The sequence below is a fragment of the Chaetura pelagica genome, unplaced genomic scaffold (genome assembly GCF_000747805.2).
Source record: "Chaetura pelagica isolate M959 unplaced genomic scaffold, ChaPel_1.0 scaffold189, whole genome shotgun sequence".
Classification (NCBI taxonomy): Eukaryota; Metazoa; Chordata; class Aves; order Apodiformes; family Apodidae; genus Chaetura; species Chaetura pelagica.
In genome coordinates, this window is record NW_009970716.1 from 723,716 (window position 1) to 741,531 (window position 17,816).

At 38.9% G+C, this 17,816-nt stretch overlaps 1 protein-coding gene across 1 annotated transcript in view; it reads left to right on the plus strand.

Annotated features, from left to right (window-relative positions):
• The window catches only part of CORIN (corin, serine peptidase), a 115,114-nt gene that overhangs the window by 90,357 nt on the left and 6,941 nt on the right, over positions 1–17,816 (plus strand). Inside the window, exons 12-15 of the mRNA XM_010006141.1 lie at positions 3,234–3,347; positions 4,357–4,467; positions 5,627–5,756; positions 16,452–16,574. Coding sequence (XP_010004443.1) covers positions 3,234–3,347; positions 4,357–4,467; positions 5,627–5,756; positions 16,452–16,574 — 478 coding nt within the window. The remainder of the gene's footprint in view (positions 1–3,233; positions 3,348–4,356; positions 4,468–5,626; positions 5,757–16,451; positions 16,575–17,816) is intronic.

Below are 17,816 nucleotides of genomic sequence, written 5' to 3' on the forward strand. Positions count from 1 at the left end.
TTCTTTCCGCCCGCCCCCCCCCCCCCCCCCCCCCCCCCATTAAGAAAAAAAAGATATGCTCGCTGAAACAGGATTTAATACTATGTTGTTTCTCTTGTTTAGATTATAAAGGAAAGGGAGAGCTGATGATCAGAGTGACTCTGAAAGAGTTTGTAATCTCTTTACCTTTAAATCAGTTGTCTCAGTTGTCCTCCCTGCCAAATATTCTTTTTTGCCACCTGTTCTTAATGCCTTAGAACACTAATTGCTATGCATCTTTTAGGATAATTTTATTCTCCTAGACATGAACATATGAAACATTGCTCTAATATGTAACATTCATTTCTCAAGTGGATCTCTCTCTGTCTCTATAGTCTAGACAGAATGTCACTAGCAATCAGCAGAATTCTTATCAGTTTCTATAAATATGGAAGACTCTATCTGCTAGAAATTACTGCTGTCAGTGACATTACATTGACCAGGGGTTATGCTATTACTGAAGGACAGAAAACCCTCTAACATATTCATATTCCATATGTGCAGAACAAAATAAAAACTTGATGATCTTTCCATGCATAAATGGATAGCTCACATTTTAATAGATTTAACCTTTGAAATTGGTTTTATACCATTAAATACCAGTCAGCATTTAAATTGGAAACCTTTTATTTGAAGTGTCTTAAATGACAGGCATGAAACATCTTCAAAGAAGGAGGCTGGAAAAGACTAACTACAGCTTTTGGATGCTTGAGCCAAAAATCTAAGGTAGAATAGTTCAAAGGGACTAAGATATATTCTGCCCATGCAGAGCAGAGTTATATTCAACACTCACTGTTGTCTCCTGTGAGGAATCCCTGTCATAGTTTCACATGATCTTTGTAAGAGGAAATCTCACCCATGCAATGGCAGCAAAATCTGAAGACTTCAGTGCCATTTAGACTAGGATTTGGGGAGAAAATTTGACCCAGATTTCAGAACATGAGGCTTCTGAGTGCATTTCAGTGAAGTGTGAGGAAGTTAATTTTTGAAAATTATTATTATGATAGATGTCAAGAGAGTGTGTGGGATTAGTATGTTTGATTGTAATTTGTCATATTAATTTACTGGCTGCTGAAAAATTCCTCTGGCAGAGGAGGGTCCTTGAAGAGTACTAAAGAAACTGAGGACATGACACTCAAACCCAGTATTGTCCTCTGTTTTCTGCGATCTGAGTTCTGGCTGCAGTATTTTAATGGAGAGAAAAAATGGTCTTTATGTTAATAACTTAATTATGTGGGCAATATGCGTGTGAGTAAGAAGTGGTAACTTGCTTCCTATTTTGAAGAAGAATGAAGGTAAGATCATATGTGAATGCCTGTCTTGCCAAAACATACATTTGGGATGGAGATAATTTAAGTATGGACAAGTTTTCTTAGCTCCATTTTCACTTCCATTTCATTGTCTTTAAATTAAAGATGTATGTCACAAAAATATTTAGAGAAGTAATATAAATACACCAAATGGTAGATGGCTTTTACAAAAAAAACAGTATATTTGAACACTGCATTCAATAAGTAATGAATTTTTCCTAGGGAATTGTCTGTATAATTGTCTATGTTGTACTCAGAGAAAAATTCTGGAGTCATGGAACACTTAACAGTGTAACACTATAATGTGTGATGAAGAGGAAAAGCAAACATGTATTTAATTAAATGGAAACACTCTGCCAAAAAATCAAGGTTCATAAATTATATTTTTAAAGCTTTTAATTTTCATATCAAGTTCCTAACATGATTGACATTATTTTTCTTTATTAGAGTAAAGGTTTTGCTTGTTTTCAATTAATTTTTCATTAATACTTATTGCAAATACTGTCAAGAGGGAGATCTTGGTGATAGCCAAGGAAGTACTTTGATAATTTGGAACTAGTTTCACAGGTTCAAGACTATTTATTTCTCTGTGCTGTTACATTCATTTATATTGCTTTTTCAAGCTAAACAAAATCAAGCACTCAGCACATTCAATTACATTTAAAATGTGAATAGACTTTTCCAATAGTCGTATGAGCTAGTAGTGATTCTCTGGTGCATGTTTGTAAAACACTTACTGAAATAACTCTTCTTGGAAACAACCTATCTGCTTAGTTACAAGTCCAGGCTGACAGAGGTGCTGCTTCAAATGCATTTTGTGAGCTTATGCCTCAGCTATTTGTGTGCCAGGACATCAGGGCTGACACCTGCATTTGAGCTTGAATTCCAATGAAAACTAGTATTGTAATTTGTAGAACAGGCCAAACAAGGTAATCAAACCATCTGTTTTAGTCAGGAGAACATATTGTTTTTAAAGCTTCCTAAAAAAACATAACGTCAGATGTATAGGACATCAGTATGTCAAAGTATTTAAACTAGTATCACAGTGAAGTGCTTTATTAGTTCATGGAAATAAATAGTGAAAAAAGAACATGAGAAAACACTTTTCTAAAATACATCTTAGGCCATTCTTAATTTCCTCCAGCTGACTAAAAGGAATTTTAGTGTCAAAGCAATTTGACAGAGTTTTGTAAGTTCGGCTCTTGAAATGGCAGAGGCTGGTTAGCAGGACTTTGAAGAGACAGTACAGTGTGTTCTTTGCATACTAATGAACCCTCTTGAAGATCCATACAGCCATCGGGTCTTTTGAATCTTTTCAAACTGGTTTGGTCTCAGATTATGGAACCAAGAGAACTGTTTGTGGTCCAAACTTAACAGCATCTCTCTGCTTTTCATTGTGATCTGCATTAGATTCTGTATCAACACTGCCAGAAAAAAAATACATATTTCTAGAGTATTTAATGGAGATTCCATTCTGTCACAGGATTTGCTTTTGCAAGACCAAAGGTCTGTGTGGTATGCTTTTAAAGGAAACTCCACAGACCTCAGGATCAGAAAAGCTTATATACTACTAGTAAATGTTTTTCAAGAGTTGTGGTGTGTGGGTTTTGAGCTGATTGAGCTAATGTCTAAACCATTACTTATAGACATGCATAGCATAATGTAGATTATTCTTTTAAAAGAACTGAAGTATTATGAAATGCTGCATATTTTATATTCCATTTATCAGTTGTGCACTGTGACAATCTTATTTCTGTTTCTTGGTTAGTAACTATTCATAGTATCTTTTGAAATGTATATTGCAAGTGAAAGTATTTTGGGTGTTTCAGACTTACTAAGGAAGCAGATAACAGTTGATTCTATATTGCATGCAGTTGTTTCAAAATTGTGCTGCTCTGTCTCCAGGTTGTAGAGAAAGGGGTCTTTGGGAGTGTCCTTTGAAGAAGCTGTGCATCAAACACACTATGATCTGTGATGGTTTCCCAGACTGCCCTGACATGATGGATGAAAAGAACTGCTGTAAGGGCTGATGCTGCTTGTTAGTCCCATAAAGGGCTGATCATGGTTTTGGGGTCTTCGTGTGCAAAAGATAGGAAAGTAAAAATTTTTTCTGCAGACAGAAAGGCTTAGTCATTCCCTCAGTTTCCTTTTCAGTTTTTATGTGGTACCAGTAATCTCTTTCCTCGTCTTGCATCCTCTGTTGTTCACATCCTTGGATCCTTGCTGTCTCCTTGGTCACTCCAGTCCTCTCTCTCCCTCCCTCCCTTTTCTTTCTTGTGTCTTCCTGCTTGCTTTCTTAATTTCTTGTAGCTTCTTGACTCCTTTTCCTAACTTTCCTCAATTTCATTCTATATAGGTATAGTTGCTCACTATTATTTTTTTCATTATTTCCATTTGATCTTCCTTCCAGTCTATTCTTCAGTAAGCTCCCTATGTCTCCCTGCTTTGTCTGACTGATGCTTCTTAGATGCTATCTTCCCCCTTGGCTCCACAAGCTGATTCTACAATTCAAACTGTGATTTAAGTATCAAAGATACGGAGTATGGTACTCTGAAGGTATGGGCATATTGTCCATATGTACAGTGTAAGTGGAGATAAAAATAATTCTATTATTCCAAATAGCAAAGGAGAATCCCAAAGTGTATATAGAATTGCTGTGGATAAAATATATATGCATTACAGTAAAATGTTATTTTCAAAGTACATGAAGAAATAGATTTAGAGCAGTCTCCTAAAAAGCATGGAATACAGTATTTTCACTTAAAGCTTTCATATGATGCTAAGTAATCACAGATCTTGCCGTTTCCAGACACCTTTCCTTCCCTTTGAGTTGTGCTGCCCTTTGCAACTGTCTGGCAGCAACCACCTTCTCCCTCAGTGATGCCCATACTGAATTTTTTTGCAAATCTGGCTTACTTCCTTGATCCATAAATCTGATCTGTGGCTGCCTTCATCCTCCTTTTCACTTTTCCAGTCAGAACACAAACTTATTTCTCTCTCAGAGTGAAACATGTCTTTGTCCTTGCAGCATTTTGTGAGGAGAGTGAACTAGAGTGTGCCAACCATGAATGTGTGCCACGTGAGCTCTGGTGTGATGGGCAAGCAGACTGCAGTGACAGCTCAGATGAATGGGACTGTGGTGAGTTTCTGCCGTGGTGCACTTTGCCTGGGAGTGATGTTTGGGTGATGGTAGTAATCACCTGTGATTTGTTATAGAATGCAAGTGCAGTGGTGGACAGATGTTCCCTTTATTACCAAAGGGAGACTGGGTTGAGGTTGGGAAAGCCTGCAAGAAAGTGGGCAAAAGAGAAAGGAATGGTTTGGTGTGAAGTGCCACAGTGTGAAGATATAAGAAAAGTGACATGGCAAGTAACTTCTAAAATGTGTCAGTGGTGTGTAAAATCTGGAAAGTGTTGTGGATAGAAGAGGGAAGATGTTCAGATGCAGAATTCATTTGGGCAAAACTTTTAAGCCCTGATTCTTCACTTATGAAAATCAGTGTGAAATTCCCACTGAGTGCAGTGGTGCAGGCTCAGAGCTTATGAGAAGTTGGTCCTACTAGGTCCCCTTTGCACTGCCTAAAGACCTGGAGAATGGCGTAACCTACTATTGCTATCTGTATTTGGATTAGGCCTCATGCTTTTATGTGTTGTTAAAGTAGAACTCTCCAAGTATTATTTTTTAAATAAAAATGAATGTGGATTTTAAAAAAATGTCACTGAAAAGATCAGGTTGGAAAGTGGTACTATGTCCTCTTCACTGAGTTAATATCTATTTCTTTACATGACAGTAGTTTATATTACTAAATTTTTAGATGCTTTGAATGAAATGTTAAATAAAGAAAGGTGTACCATGGCTTACAGAAGCAAATACTTTGTATTGATATTGAAGTAGAGTGTATAAATATTTTAAAGACTTTAACATTGTATGAACATTAGTAAACAGAAGAATTTAATAAAACCTATGCAACAGAAGAGAACTGTTTTAGAAATGCATATTTGAAAAGGAGTAATCTAGGATTGATACATATGTTTCACATGGGGAGAGAAGCAACAGCATATATGAAGAATCCTCAGGGTGCCTTTATTGTTTAGTGTCTCATGCTGTTCAGTGTTAGTAAGGTTCTGATAGCCGCAGTTGCCTTGGTTTTAAATGACATTGCTATTGAGCATATATAATCAGCAAAAGTGTTAGCATCTTGGAAAGCTCTTTTGATTGTAGTTGTGTATTTACAGTATGCCATTTGTAAAATTAGCTATGTGAAATAATAGTGAACATGTTTTTCTTTTTCTTTGCAGTTACCTTGTCTAAAAACATGGATTCCTTGATGTTCCTGACCATTCACAGGTCAGCTGCTGACAACCATGTTTGTGCTGATGAATGGCAAGAAAATTTAAGCCAACTGGCCTGCAATCAGATGGGTTTAGGGTAAGGTCAGTAGTTTGTAGCACTGATTAATTTTGTAGGACAATTGGAGTGCTGGAGTTAGATGTAAATTACCAATGTTAGACCTAGTGTGGAAATGGTTCACAGAGAAAAGCGGTAATGAAATTTTGTGAACTCTGGCAGGAAAAAAAGCTCCCTAAAATCTAGGCACTTTCACCACTTTATAAACATGACGTGATTGTTACTAAAAGAGTATGTTGAAAAGATGTTTTGCCAAACCTCAATATTTGATCTTGCAGTTCTTGCTTAGCCTCAGTATAAAGAGGAATGGAATATTGTAAAATCAAATACCCAAAGGAAGAAGAGAGTTCCCTCCAAACCTAACGTGCCCCTGCAAAGCCGTTTCAGAGTTCTGCAGACCGAAAGGGAAGAGCAACCCATGCAAGATCAGCTGCCAGAGCTGACTAAGGCAGCTCACACGCAGCATCGTGCAACAAGTGCTCAGAAGAAGCAGCGACAAGTAATAGTCTTGGGGGACTCCCTTCTTAGAGGTGGTACTGAGGGACCCCCTCAGTGGGGTCTGCAGCTTGCTGCTCGAATCAGAGGTGTAACAACAAGGATACACAAACTAGTATGACCCACCTACTATTATCCTCTCCTGCTGTTTCACATGGGCACCAATGATAAAGATAGGAGTGACCTGAAGACTATCAAGAAAGACTATAGAGTGCTGGGAGTGGTGGTGAAGGGCTTGGGAGCACAGGCAGCGTTCTCATCAATCCTGGTCGAAGAGAAAGGGCTGGAAAGGGCTAACTGAGTTGGAAAAGTTAACAAATGGTTACAGGAGTGGTGCCAGAGTGAGGGCTTCGGCTACTTAGACCATGGGACTCACTTTGAAAAACCTGGTCTTTTGGGGCTGATGGGGTTCATTTGTCAGAGAAGATGGAGAGAGTCTTTGGCCAGAGGCTGGCCAGTTCAGTTAGGAGAGCTTTAAACTAGCGATGCCAGGGGAGGGGACCTTCAACTCATCCCACAGGATGAAAAGGTGCTTTGCTGGACCTTGTTCTCACCAACGGAGATGGGCTGGTTGGTGATTTAACACTTAATGGGAGACTAGGCTGTAGTGACCATGACATGGTTGAATTCAGGATCCTTAAGGCATGAGGAAGGAGCAAAGCAAACTCGTTGGCCTTGACTTCAAGAGAACAGATTTGGGTCTCCTCAAGCATCTGTTTGGTAGGGTACTGTGGGACAAAGCCCTGGAGGGAAGGAGAACTTAGGAAAGCTGGTCCATATTCAAGGATCACTTCCTCCATGCCCATGAGCTGTGTGTCCCAATGAAGAGGAAGTCAGGCAGGAGAGCCATGAGGCCTCTGTGGATGAGCAAGGAGCTTCTGGACACAGTTAAATGTAAAAACAAAGAATATAGAGAGTGGAAGCAAGGCCAGGTGTCCTGGGGGAGTACAGACAAGCTGTCAGAGAAGCAAAGGATTGTGTAAGGGAGGCCAAAGCACAGAGAGAGTTGGACTTGGCCAGGGATGTTAAGAATAACAAGAAAGGCTTCTACAGGTAGGTCAGCAATAAGAGGAAGATGAGGGAAACTGTGGGTCTGCTTCAGAAGAAGACTGGAAACCTGGCCATGCAGAACATAGAGAAGGCTGAGGTACTCAATGACTACTTTGCCTTAGTCTTCACCAGCAAATGCTATGGTCACACTGTCCAAGTTGGAGAAGGCAAAGGCATGGCCTATGAAAAGGAAGATCTCCTCACTGTCAGAGAAGATCAGGTTCATGACCATCTTAAGGACATGAAGGTGCACAAGTCTATGGGACCTGATGGGATTCATTCACAGCTCCTGAAGGAACTGGCCAGTAAAGTTGCAAAGCCTCTGTCCATTGAAAAGTCTGGAAAAGGGGAAACACAACTCCCATTTTCAAGAAAGGAAAAAAGGAAGACCCAGGGAACTATAAACCAGTCAGTCTCACCTCTGTGACCAGGAAGATCATGGAGCAGATCCTCCTGAAGGTTCTGCTAAGGCACGTGGAAAGCAAACACAGCTTCACCAAGGGCGAATCCTGCCTGACTAATTCTGTGGCCTTCTACAATGGGGTCATAGCATCGGTGGACGAAGAAAGAGGAACAAACATCATCTACCTGGATCTGTGTAAAGCCTTCAACACTGCCCTGCATGACATCCTGGTATCAAAACTGGAACAGTACAGATGATGGACCAGTCATTGGGTAAGGAACTGGCTCGATGGTCACACTCAGAGGGTGGTGATCAACAGCTCAATGTCCAGATGGAGACCAGTGACAAGTGGTGTTCCTCAAGAGTTGTTACCTGGACCTGTGCTATTTAACATCTTTGTCAGTGACATGGACAGTGGCACTGAGTGCACCCTCAGCAAGTTTGCTGAGGACACCAAAATGTGTGGTGAGGTCAACACACTGGAAGGAAGGGATGCCATCCAGAGGTATCTTGACAGTCTCGGGAAGTGGGCTTGTGCAAACTGCATGAAGTTCAACCAGGCCAAGTGCAAGGTCCTGCACCTGGATCGGACAACACCAAGCACAAATACAGGCTGGGTGGAGAATGGATTGAAAACAGTCTGGAGGAGAAGGATTTGGGAGTGATGGTGGACGAGAAGCTCAACATGAGCCAGCAATGTGCTCTTGCAGCCCAGAAAGCCAACCATGTCCTTGGCTGCATCAAAAGAAGTGTAGCGAGTAGGTTGTGGGAGGTGATTCCTACCCCTTACTCAGCTCTCGTGAGACCCCACCTGGAGTACTGTGTTCAATTCTGGAGTCCCCAACATAAAAAGAAGATAGAGCTCCTGGAGTTAGTCCAGAGGAGGGCCATGAAGATGATCCGAGGGCTGGAGCACCTCTCATCCAAGGACAGACCAAGAGAGTTGGGGCTGTTCAGCCTGGAGAAGAGAAGGCTCTTGGAAGACCTCATAACAGCCTTCCGGTACCTGAAGGGGGCCTACAGGAAAGCTGGGAGGGGCTTTTTACAAGAGCTCACAGTGAGAGGACAAGAGGTAATGGATCAAAACTGGAAGAGGGGAGGTTTAGGTTTAGACATTAGGAGGAAATTCTTTCGTGTGAGGGTGGTGAGACACTGCAACAGATTGCTCAGGGAAGTTGTGGAATCACACAGAATCCTAGGGGTTGGAAGGGACCTCGAAAGATCATCTAGTCCAACCCCCATCTCTGGAGGTGTTCAAGACCAGGTTGGATGCGGCCCTGACCAATGTGATCTGCCCATGCAAGGGGGTTGGAACTAGTTGATCTTCAAGGCCCCCTCCAACCCAGACGATTCTATGATGATGATTCTATGATGACTTTCTAAGTATTTCTGCAACAAAAACAACGCAAGTTTAGTTTAATGTCTTACTCGCTTAAAAATGTAATAGAAGCAAAAAATACTTCTCTCCTACCCACATTAGAAATTTGAATAAGTAAATCAAATTCCATTCCAAATATGAAGTATTCAAACTCACTAATTTCTAGACCCACTCGACAGAATGTAAAGTATGCTTGACCTACCTTGAATATATGCACATTGTCCGTGGCCACAGTGTACTCTATTCAATCTTTAGAGGATTTAGCAATGCAGCAAAATCCTTAGATTGTATGTATTTATTTTTATAATAATATCAGCAAATAACTCTATGGAATAATATTTACTGAAAATAACATTACAAGCTGTGGTAGATGTGGAGGACTGTTTTACTTATTTTGAACAACCATAAAGCAATGTTAAAATGCATAGGCTTCAATCAGGATATTAGGGTTGTGCTAGATAAAAACTGAGAGATTATGTCTCATCTTTCCTGTACATATGTAGTTTAAAATATAAATATTTGGATAAGTCTTTTTTGGAAGGAAATTTCAACCTAAGAATTCCTTGCAAATTTTGACAATTTCTTCATATAATCATTAGGCTTATGAACACTTATAGAACACTTTTTAGCCCCATGATTGGATAGTTTCAATTTTTACATCTTAAGAAGATAATTGGTACTAATGGTTCAATATCCCAACAACCTTGGAGCTGTCTGAATGTGCTGCTGTGCAACTGGCCCTCCCAGACCAAAAGAGGTTGGAACAGATGACATCTAGAGGTCTCTTCCAACCTCAATTTTTCTGTGATTCTGTGAGTGACTAAAATAAATAGAAAGATACATGAATACTGCCAACCAAAGAAACATTCTTATTTTAATGATAGATCTTTTTTTCAAAATATTTTATGTCACAGCTTGAAGAAATGGTATAATGACAGCAACCTCCTCCACCCCCTTTTTGTCCCCTAAGGGCCTCAAAATCTTTTCCGTGTAACACTAAACAGATATTAAAACTGTCAGTCCTGGCATTTGCAAGTTGAAGTGTCTAATGTATTATTGCCAGTAGAACTATGGGGACGTTTCTTATTGAATAATAATTCTGTAAAGGATAATGTTGAATAAAAATAACAGTAATTTATTTTTATTTTTTTTTTCAAATTTAGTGAATAGTTTCAGCAGGGGAAAAAAGGTCATTGTTTAAACTTTTTTAAATGAAACACCTAAAATTTTATTTCAAAACAATATTTTTCTTTGAAACATTTCCTTTGTCTTATAAAACTAGAAGATAGTTAACCTTAAATGAAGAACTGTCCATATAATTTGAAGCTGAATTAAGATTTTCAGCTAAGAAAAAGCTCTATTTTATATAAAATTTTGAATTTAGATAGCCCAAAATTGTCTTTTCTAAGTTTAGCTACAATGTCATACTTTATGAATCCTGTAACTTTCAGAGACTAAATTACAGTGAAATTACAGGGAGTTCTCCTCCCCCTCTATTCAGCCTTGGTGACGCTGCATCTGGAATATTGTGTCCAGTTCTGGGCCCCTCAGTTCCAGAAGGACAGGGAACTGCTTGAAAGAGTCCAGCGCAGAGCTACAAAGATGATTAAAGGAGGAAAGGCTGAGGGAGCTGGGTCTCTTTAGCTCAGAGAAAAGGAGACTGAAGGGTGACCTCATCAATGTTTACAAATATGTAAAGGGTGAGTGTCAGGAAGATGGAGTTAAGCTTTTTTTCAGTGATGACCAGTGATAGGACAAGGGGTAATGGGTGCAAACTGGAACACAGGAGGTTCTGTGTAAACATCAGGAAGAACTTCTTTACTGTGAGAGTGACAGAACACTGGAACAGGCTGCCCAGGGAAGTTGTGGAGTCTCCTTCACTGGAGACATTCAAAACCTGCCTGGACACATTCCTGTGTGATGTACTCTGGGTGACCCTGCTCTGGCAGGGGGGTTGGACTGGATGATCTTTTGAGGTCCCTTCCAACCCCTAGGATTCTGTGATTCTGTGCAAAAGCAAGCATTTGGTTGTTTGGGTTTTTTTCAATGTAATTACATTTTAACACACTCTTGATAGGGTTGAGTAGTCTATCCATTAGGACCTAAGACTTAAGCAGTTTGAAATCTGGAACTACCGCAGTGATAGCCTACTTTCCACCAAAAAATGTAAGATCTATTTAATCATACATGTTTTAGTTTTTTGTCAATGCTGTGAATCTTTTAGATTTACACTTTCTGTGTCTCTATATGTTTTAACATTAAAATTTAAGATTTCTCTGATTTCAATGCTGTTAAAATCAAGGTTTTGATCTTTTACTCCGTATTCTGTGGCACAGTCATGGCTTTATAAAATTCTGCTGAAGAACAAGAAACATCTGAACTAGTAAGTAAGTACAGATAGGAAACAGATGCTGTTTCAGCTCTGAAATAGGCCTTATTTGTTTTATATTAGTGCCTGTACACACATTATTCATTGCTTTCTGGCATAACACAAGGCTTTCTTTCCCAAGCCTGCTGTAACATGCCACTTGAAACAATGGAATTATAGAAGACGAAGAGAGAAATGTTCTTGTTACTTTGAAGGGAGAAGGAATCCACTTTATGGGTTATACTTTATTCTAAACTTGCCAAATAATAAATTTGAAAGAGTAGTATAGGAGAATGAGGTGTAAGAACCATTGCTGTGTGTAAGTATCCATAATTGTGTTACTTTTAGTGCTGCAAAGAACATTAACTTTATAACCTAAAATTAGTCCCTGCCTTCAATTTATTTTTTTTTCATTATTATTTAGTATGGAAGTCATAATGTTCCTGGTGTTTCAGTATACTATATACTATAAACTTTGACTGTTGTGCACAATGATAAACAGGTAGCAGGCTAGAATGCTTTGAAAGCTGATCTGCTAATATTTCCATTGCAAAACTTATGTCATTACATTACCCTAATATTACTTTTCCCCAGTGCAAGCACATTTATAACTAGAAAACCGACTGGGTTTTATTTTTCTTCTTTAATTCTAAAGATCCTTCTCTTAAACACACATAAGAAAATACATCGCTTGAAATGAAATGTGTTAAATATTCTAATTTTAAAATTTTTAAATTGAAATTTGAGAAGTTAGTAAAATCTAAGTTAGAATTTCCCACATAGGTAGACATAAGTGCTACTGCAAATTAACGTGTCTTTCCTTCCTGATTTTATAAGTGATTTTGTAGAGTAATTTAATAACTTTTTTTTTAAATTGCCTTAAATTAAAGGGAACTTCTTAGATTACAGAAATTAGATATGTTAGAATGTGCCCTTTGACGTTCATTATATCTTGGAGACATCTTCTGTGAAGCAGCAAGACTACCTTGGCTGAGGCACAACCTGTACAGTAACCTGAAACTGGAAGCAGAATTCCGGAGGGTCGAGATGTAGTTCAAACTTAAAAGAACTGATACAGAGCAACAGCATAAACATCTGGAGACAGAATTAGAAAAGCCAGAAATATTTAAAAAAGCAAAGCAAACAAACAAAAAAACCCAAAGCAAACCCATAAGGAAACCTCACCAAAACTTTCTAAGATGACAAAAACATAAGAATTAGGGCTATAGTAAGAAAATAAGAAGTTGTACATTGCATTTCAAAGTGATTAGTTTTGCTGAAATTCATCCAGGAGCATTTGAGTTATGACTATGACAGATCTCCATTATGGCTGCCAATAATGGCAGCCAGTGGTTTTGACAAGTTCTGGAGAATGGCTCCATCAGGCTCAAAACTGTTAGATATGCCACTTTTCATTAAAAAGGGAGCAAGAGGAAGATGCAGATATTTACAAGCTAATTGCCTAGCTTTAATTATCAAGAAATAATTACAGAACCGTAAGGTCTTACTAACAGGCAGAACGTATTTATCAATAACAAATCATGTCAGATTTATTAATTTGTTCCCTGAAAAGGCAGAGGCATGGTAGATAGGCAAGAAACAGTAGATGTGATGTATTTTAATCTTTCACACCATGTGAAATGACACTTGAAATAAGTAAGGAGATAGGAAAAAAGATTAAATTATATAAGGTTGTTCATGATTAATTGTGAAACCATGAAGGTATATGGGGAGGAGGGGGGTTGGTTAGACACATCCCAGTGTGTCTGGGGAGATAGTGTTGTTGTGAGTCATTCAAATGATGGAGTGGAGAGTAAGCTTAATTTCTCATTTAGCATCAAACGGGGAGGATCTGAAAACATTTTGAGGACAGCATTAGAATTTATTATTTTTTTTTACAGAGAACATGGAGAGATGGCCTGAATCAACCAGGAGTCTTAATTAAAGCTGTAACTCTAGGCCATTTCCCCTTGTTTTACCATGCAGCACTACTGAGAAAAATTTTATTCCATCTCCTTTCAATTCCTCTTCAAGTAGCTGCAGGTTGCTATGAAATTCTCCCCTAGCTTCCTCTTCACAAGAGTAAATAAGTCCAGTTTCCTCAACCTCTCCTTGTGTGTCAGTTATAGAAGCCCCTAGAAAATCTGAAAGTCAGTTGCATGACCCTCTCCAGTTTCTGAATATCCCCTTAAACTGAGGTGCCTTGAGACTGTACATTATGTTCCAGGTATATACATTTTAAGTCAAGAAATATCGTTTCAATTTTGCTTATTGTTGCAATGCAGGTAGAAATGAAAAGTATTAGTCTAAAATCAAGACCAAGTTTCTGAATAAAGCTGCTCTGTTATATGCAAACTAAAGGGAAAATAATAATTAAAATAGAAAACTTTGAAGATATGAAAGAGCCTTACTAAAGTATTTAATATTAAATGTATTATACCTTATACATAATAAATACATAAATATCTTCATAAAAAGATTCTTTGTCTTGCATGAAGTCTTGAAAGATATCACATACGGCCACACACTCGACTTTTGTGCAGATTGACTTAATTTAGGTCAACTTTGACAGGCTGTTGAAATAAAAAATTGGCAAGAGAGCTCATTTTTAAGTCAAAGATGTAGAATGCTGTCTTAAAGTAATTAGCATCTATAGTCTTATTGTTGGAGTCTGTAAGAAACTCAGTAAAGCAAAATATTGTTATGAAGAAATTATGAATTAATGCAGCTCTCTTTATTAAAAGATCCTTCTTCCCTTTTCTTTAGAGTGTGTCCACAAAAGAAATTGTGTGCTACAGCTTCAAGAGGGGCCAAGTAGAACCTGTGGCCTGCTGTGTTTCTGGGGCACAGGATGGGTCTGGCTAAAATGAGTCCCCCATTGCTCTACCTCCCTCCTTTTCTCTGAGACCTTTACAGTACCTATTATAATGTACTCCTGGCACAGCAGCCCCCATGGATGCTGAAAGTCTCTCACACCAGCCCAAGTCCTTATGCCTCCTCCAACATTTTTAGCTCATGTTCCCTCATTGTCTGGCAATTGCCAGTATTCTTTGGTCTCTCCACAAGTGCCAACCTTGTCTGCAGCTTTCTTCAGCTAGAAATGAGGATCTTAGGTCCCCATAATTCTGGCTATTTCTAATTAAAATAGATGAAAGGAGCCAAGGAGTGGCCCTTGCCTACCTGAAGGAAAACCTTGTATAAACATCAAGCTCTATAAATGGTCTTAGAAGGCATTCTAAAGACATAAATGAGGGTATACTGGTTTTGAGTGTATTATGTCAAGCTGTGACTACTACCATGGAAAAAAGGCATAGCCATAATTTTACTGGGTATAATAAATTGTATTCATAATTATAAAAGTTCATACAGGCTTAAGCATCTTGTAGGTTGGTTTAGAAGTACATATCTGTTTAATGATAATGTTTATTACGGCATCACAAGCTGTAATTCAGAACTGCAGGTTTCAGCAAAAACCTGTTATTTGGGATAATACAGATTTAGATCCATCAGGTGGCTTGATATTTGCACCTTTTTGCACATCTTTTGAGTTACATGTTTTATAGACCTCACACTATTTACAGCTGCATAAAATATCACCACAGACAGTGGTGAACATCATTGTTCACAGAAGATCATGAGGCAGAATATCATCTTAAGAAAAAGAAATTTCTATATGTTTGGTAGGAAAAAGAATGGAAAATAAGCAAATGATGGAAACAAAGAGTCCTGTGTTTGCTGTAAGCAGGCACTAAGGGAGAAAGCTCTTTTTGCAGCAAACAGCTTTCTCTAAATGAGGAAAGAAAGAATCTTTAAAAATTATTATGTTATTATCTGCCTGCACATTCTGAGTAGTATATCATAGAATGATATTTGCTTCATATGCCCAGAGAAGGTTTTGAAAAATAAGTCACGTAACAGGCAGGATCCAGGGCTATGATCTCAGAGCCTAATTAGTTCTGCCAACCTTGTTGAAAATATTTCCCTTTTGTTGCACTGACAAAACTGATGCATTCAAGTGGATAAAGGATGCTGGACTTTTGTTAATATTTAAAAAGAGATATAATAAATACTGAACATTGGATTTAAAGAAAAACTAATAACCTGGCTGGCATACTAGGTACTACCACGAGAGTTTGGGTTCAGAGTCGAGTTTTAGGACACATCACAATTTTCTTGAACTTTTCTCGCTCTCTTATCCATGAACTAGAATTTAGAATTTGGCCTTTGAGAGGTTCAGGAGAGCAGTCCTTGAAAGTCCTTCTCATTGACAAGGATTGATGCCTAATCATGGATGGTTCTCTTCTGGAAAGTTGCATGACTTTTAAGGCCATATAAAAAAAAAAAAAAATCACTTTTTTTTCCTTTTAGCAGTTGAGATTTACTCAAACAGCAATTTCTTCAGTGGCTTTAGTCTATCGGGCAATAACTGAGGGAGTGGATATATGAAAATATCTCTTGGTGGACCATTCTAACTTACCTTCATATTCATTTTAATTTGCTGCAGAAGGACAGGTTTGATGTAGTCACCCATGATTTTTTTTCTGTTTTGCAAAGCAGACAGCTTGGACTTAGAAACACTGTCAAGTATTATTAACAAGACCCAGGCTGTTCTTTACTGTTAAGTTTTGATGGATTTCCAAAGATAAGAATGTAAGAAAATATTTTTCATTTTACCTCTTCTAATATGAAGATATATTTTTTGTATTTTTGTAAGCAAAGAAATGTAGAAATAGTATGTTGATGTATGTGCTACAGTAAATGCCACCAGAAGGCTCTTGCTGTTCCTGATTCCAATTCTGGTTCTTGTCAGAAAATACAACGTCAGTGACAGTTACCTGTTAGCTGGTTGGGCTTCCTGGGGTGATTTCATTCCCCTAACTATGATTCTGCTCCATGTGGCTTTGACATAACATTCCACTGAGTTTCTTTGCAGTAAACAGGAGGCATTAGGGCCTCTTCGCCTTCATAATTGTAACACAGAGACCTAACGGAAGGTCTGTGAATGTCTTTAATTTGTTTCAGAGGACCATCCAAAACAGAAATTGTGATAGAGGATGACGAAACGCAGCATCAAAAATGGCTGAACCTGCATTCAGACTGGAAGAATAAAAATGCATCCACTTTACATGCACTTCTAGTGAATGGGTAAGTGACAGGTAAATGAGCTTTATTTCGCTGCTGTGCGTAGTCACTTAGCAGTGGAGGCTGACAAACTCCCTCTGGTAAGCTCTTTTTTTTCCCCAAGGTATCTGTATAAATCCCAGCACACACTCACATGAGTTGTTGAGATTCAGTCTAAAACTATTTTAGTGTCTACTTTAACTGCAGTCTCTTTTTAATTCACCTTGTAACTCCTCAGGGGCCCAATCTGCTAGACTAGCAACATTTAAGTGGCATGGAGGTGATGCCCTTGAAGCAACCAGCCCAGGCAGCTTCATTAGCTGACCAAGAAAGTTCAGTAAGTTCTATATAGCAAAACCTGCAGCAACATCTAAAGCTGATAAAGCTGATATCAATATGGGAGTCTGCTATAGACCTCCCAACCAAAGCAGTGAGGTGGATGAAGCTTTCTATAAGCAGTTGGGAGAAATCTCCCAGTCACTTGCTGTTGTTCTTGTGGGCAAGTTTAACCTCTCAGAGATCTGCTGGGAATACAACACAGCAGAGAGGGAACATTCCAAGAGGTTCCTGGAATGTAGGGAAGATACCTTCCTCACACAGCTGATAAGTGAGCCGACCAGGGAGGGTGCCCTCCTGGACCTGCTTCTGGTAAACAGGGAAGATCTTGTGGGGGAAGTAAAAGTTGGAGGCCATTTAGGGCACAGTGATCATGAGATGATCGAGTTTTTGATCCTCGGAGAAACAAGGAGAGGGGTTAGTAAAAGAGATATTCCATTCCATATATCTACATAAGCTCAGAAGAAGGTCAGAGATCACAGAAGACAACTTCCTTCCTGCTTCTTCTTCCCTTCTCTTCCGTCCATGGCTGGTGTCCGGGGAGGACTCTTTCCATCCATCACTGCCAACCCCTGGGCTTGAGCTCTCCTGATCCTCATCACTCTCTGCTTTCTCCAGCAGATTTTTTGGGATTGTTCCCAGCTAAGGAGATACTGTGGGAGTTGCTGGAGGTGGGGGGAGGCAAGAGGCTTTTGCACATATCTGAACATATTTGTATATAATTGTATATATTTTCTTATATCATTAGTGTTTAATTAAAGCTGTGTAGTTTAGTTTTCAATCCAGCCAAGTCTCTCTCCTAATTCTCTCTCTCCTTCCCTACGTGGGCGGGAGGGGGAGGGGATCGAGAACATTGTTGTCAAACTGAGTCAAATGGTGACAAGACTGTACCTCCCAGCTGACCTCAGAGCTGGATCACAGAGTGAGCTG